Source organism: Equus przewalskii, chromosome 4 (genome assembly GCF_037783145.1).
Source record: "Equus przewalskii isolate Varuska chromosome 4, EquPr2, whole genome shotgun sequence".
Lineage (NCBI taxonomy): Eukaryota > Metazoa > Chordata > Mammalia > Perissodactyla > Equidae > Equus > Equus przewalskii.
In genome coordinates, this window is record NC_091834.1 from 51,437,569 (window position 1) to 51,440,443 (window position 2,875).

Sequence of the window (2,875 nt, forward strand, 5' to 3'; positions counted from 1 at the left end):
AGATTGGACTCCATAGAAGCCCCTGAAGTCTGCCGTTTGCGGAGAGAATTAGCTTCCCACGCTCCCCGCCCCGGTCCCCGTCCCCGTCCCCTTCCCCACAGAAGCTGCTCCAGGTCGCAGGCCTCGACGGCTCCAACTCGTTCTAACCAGTTCTAACGCGCCCCGCCCGCCCCTGCCCCACACTCCATTGAGAGCGATCGTGTATATATTAACTCTACGGCTGCCACTCTTCTCGAGCGCTGTGGGGATTTTACAATCCCGAACCAAGCTCCAGAACGTCAGACATTCTGTCTTGGAGCGTCTTTCCTAACCTTTCAGCCGCACCACTGCCGGGTCCTGATACACCCGAAGCCCGCACGCGCCCAGGCGGGGAGGGGGCAGACACCTCCATCCCACCCGGCTCAGCCGGTTTCTTTCTTCTCGCAGCTCTCTAAGAGCTCGGTCATGAAGGAAATATAGACGATGGCCAGGCGTAGTGTCTCGATCCGGGACAGCCTCTTCTCATAAGCAAAAGTGGGCACCTTCCTCCGCAGCTGGTCGAAGGCCTCGTTGAGGTTGAACATCCGCTTCCTCTCGCGGATGTTGGCGGCCTGGCGCTGAGCGTAGGTGATCACCCTTTTCCTCTTGGGGCGGCCCAGCAGGGACGCGCCTCTGCCGTGCTCCTCTTCCTCCTCTTCCTCGTCTACTTCGCCCTCATCGTCTTCTGGATCCTCCTCCTCAAAGCGCGCCAGCCTCCTGGGTCTTCCGTCTCGGTCCCCAAAGGGGACCCCGGGCGCGAAGCCACAGAGGAGAGGGCGCCCCGGGGAGGCCAGAGACAGGTCTGCGACGAAGTCCAGCACGGTGGCGTCCACACAGCTCTCCGGATAGGCCGCCATCGCGTCGGCTCGGCCCTGCGTCTCATCGATTTCTCGCAGGGAGGGGCGAGACTGGTGATGGGCTTCCTAACAGCCCTGAGTCTGATTGTGGCACCGTCTCCGAAGGGCTGGGGGCCATTGATATTTATAACCAAGCTGATAACAGGATTAGTCGCACGGATAGGGAAGGCTCTGACAACGTCCTTCCTCTAGAAACTGATGGAAGAAGACAAGCTTGAGCACGCATGGAAGACTCAAAGGGACAGGCCTCCAATTCTGAGATCCTTTTCGCTGCGCCACCTGGGACAGTTCCTTCTTGGCAGCAACTCCCAGCTCTTACCTGCTGTGCTTTTTGTGTCTCTCCTCACCCCTGCAGCCAACTAATATTCTTCAAGCTCCTTATCTCATGTAGTTCTTTAATTTAGCTCTGGATTTTCAAAGCGAGGATGTTTTCCACCGCTCTGGCTTCTCCTTGGCTTCAGAGTAGGAGTCCTGAATCTTGCCACCCGAGGCTGCCAATGCAATGGGTGTAAAACAAGTGCATGTGCTTTTAATGATGTCCTGAAGAGGGGCCCTGTCTGCCAGGGGTCGAGCGGCGCTGTTTGTCTGGTATCCCAGTGCAGCGGCCACTGAAAGGAAAGATCTCCCATTAGCCTAAGTAAGCACGGTAGGGGGGCCGAGAGCGCATTCCCCAGAGTCGCTGTTGGAACCGGCTTTCTCCTTCCCGGGCATCATAAACAGCTCTCTTGCCGCGTTACAAACCCTGACTTCTAAAGTCTGTTTTGTCGTAATCAGCCTGACAATTGAGATACTTGACTTCCTTTCGGTACTCTTATCTCCTACTCAGGTAAAGCAGAGGATTTTACTTCGAGGGCAAAAGTTATGATGGCAATAAAATGAAAAGGGAAAGCTCAGAATATTTTCTCCGAGCGTGCTTTACTGTATAATCCCGGCGTGGGAGGCAAAGCAACCCTCCCACCTTCAACGCCCCTCCCACCCCTGCAAACAAATCAACTTCAATCTCCTTACAGAAATGCGATTTTCCCTTTGACAAACCAATGAGTTGATCAGCTCACCCTCTGTTGAGAAGTCTTTCGACTTTTAAATCGTTGACCGGTATTTGTGAACAAAGAAAAATCCTGACACTTCCATCTGGCTTATTTTCCTCGTTGATTTGTATTGCCCTACAGGATTGAAGAGCAGAAATTATACTTCATTGAATTCTATTTAAGGAATATTTTTTATTATTTTTACAACAGTTTTTGAGATGAAAAAAGATTTTTAGTTTGGTGTAATTAAATTTTACTGGTTTCATATTATCTCTAATATTTTAACAAAGAATGGTTCATTTTTCCTTCTTTTTTGCCAGGAGCTATATTTATTTAATTATTCAGTGTAGGGATTTTTAAGAAGACAGGGTGGGGCAGGATGACATGTTAGAAAATAATTTCAAATATAGATTAGAAGAAATAGACTAAAAAGATGGGTATAGAGATGCCTTGATTCAGGGAAGAATCACCGAGGACATCAATTCCTATTAAGGAGGGAAGTTGTGACTATGACGGTTCAGTTAGTACATTGGACAGCTCCCAGAAACCGCCTATTTCTAACAGGTCAGCACAATTCCTCTTCTTCCTAGCCTCCCAGTGTGTACTCTCAGATACTATTAAAATAGCATTATCTTGACTTCTTCTTTCGCTTTTTTTTTTTAACCCATTTGTGTCTGAGCTCCCCTTTGCTCTCTTCTCCTTTAATTGATTTTCTTTCTCTTGCTTGTATTTACTCTTCACTCTCTAGTTTGCTTTGTGATAGCTCAGGCAGAGAAGAATTGAAATTTACATTCCTGAAATACGTTAATGAGAATGAGATCTTTGGTTATGATTGCCTATTTGGTTTTTACTAACTTCTTTCAAAGAGAAGACTGAAAAATAGAAACAAATTGGAATTTCAACAGTGGCTAAGGAATAAGTAAATGGGAGAAATAATTTTTATTTTGACAAGCAGTAACATGCTTTCTAACT

General features: G+C 48.2%; 1 protein-coding gene across 1 annotated transcript; it reads right to left on the minus strand.

Moving 5' to 3' along the window:
* Positions 1 to 401: 401 nt before the first annotated feature.
* On the minus strand, positions 402 to 875 carry FERD3L (Fer3 like bHLH transcription factor). Its single transcript, XM_008521680.1, has one exon. The coding sequence runs from the start codon at positions 873 to 875 to the stop codon at positions 402 to 404; it is 474 nt and encodes a 157-aa protein (XP_008519902.1).
* Positions 876 to 2,875: the final 2,000 nt, after the last annotated feature.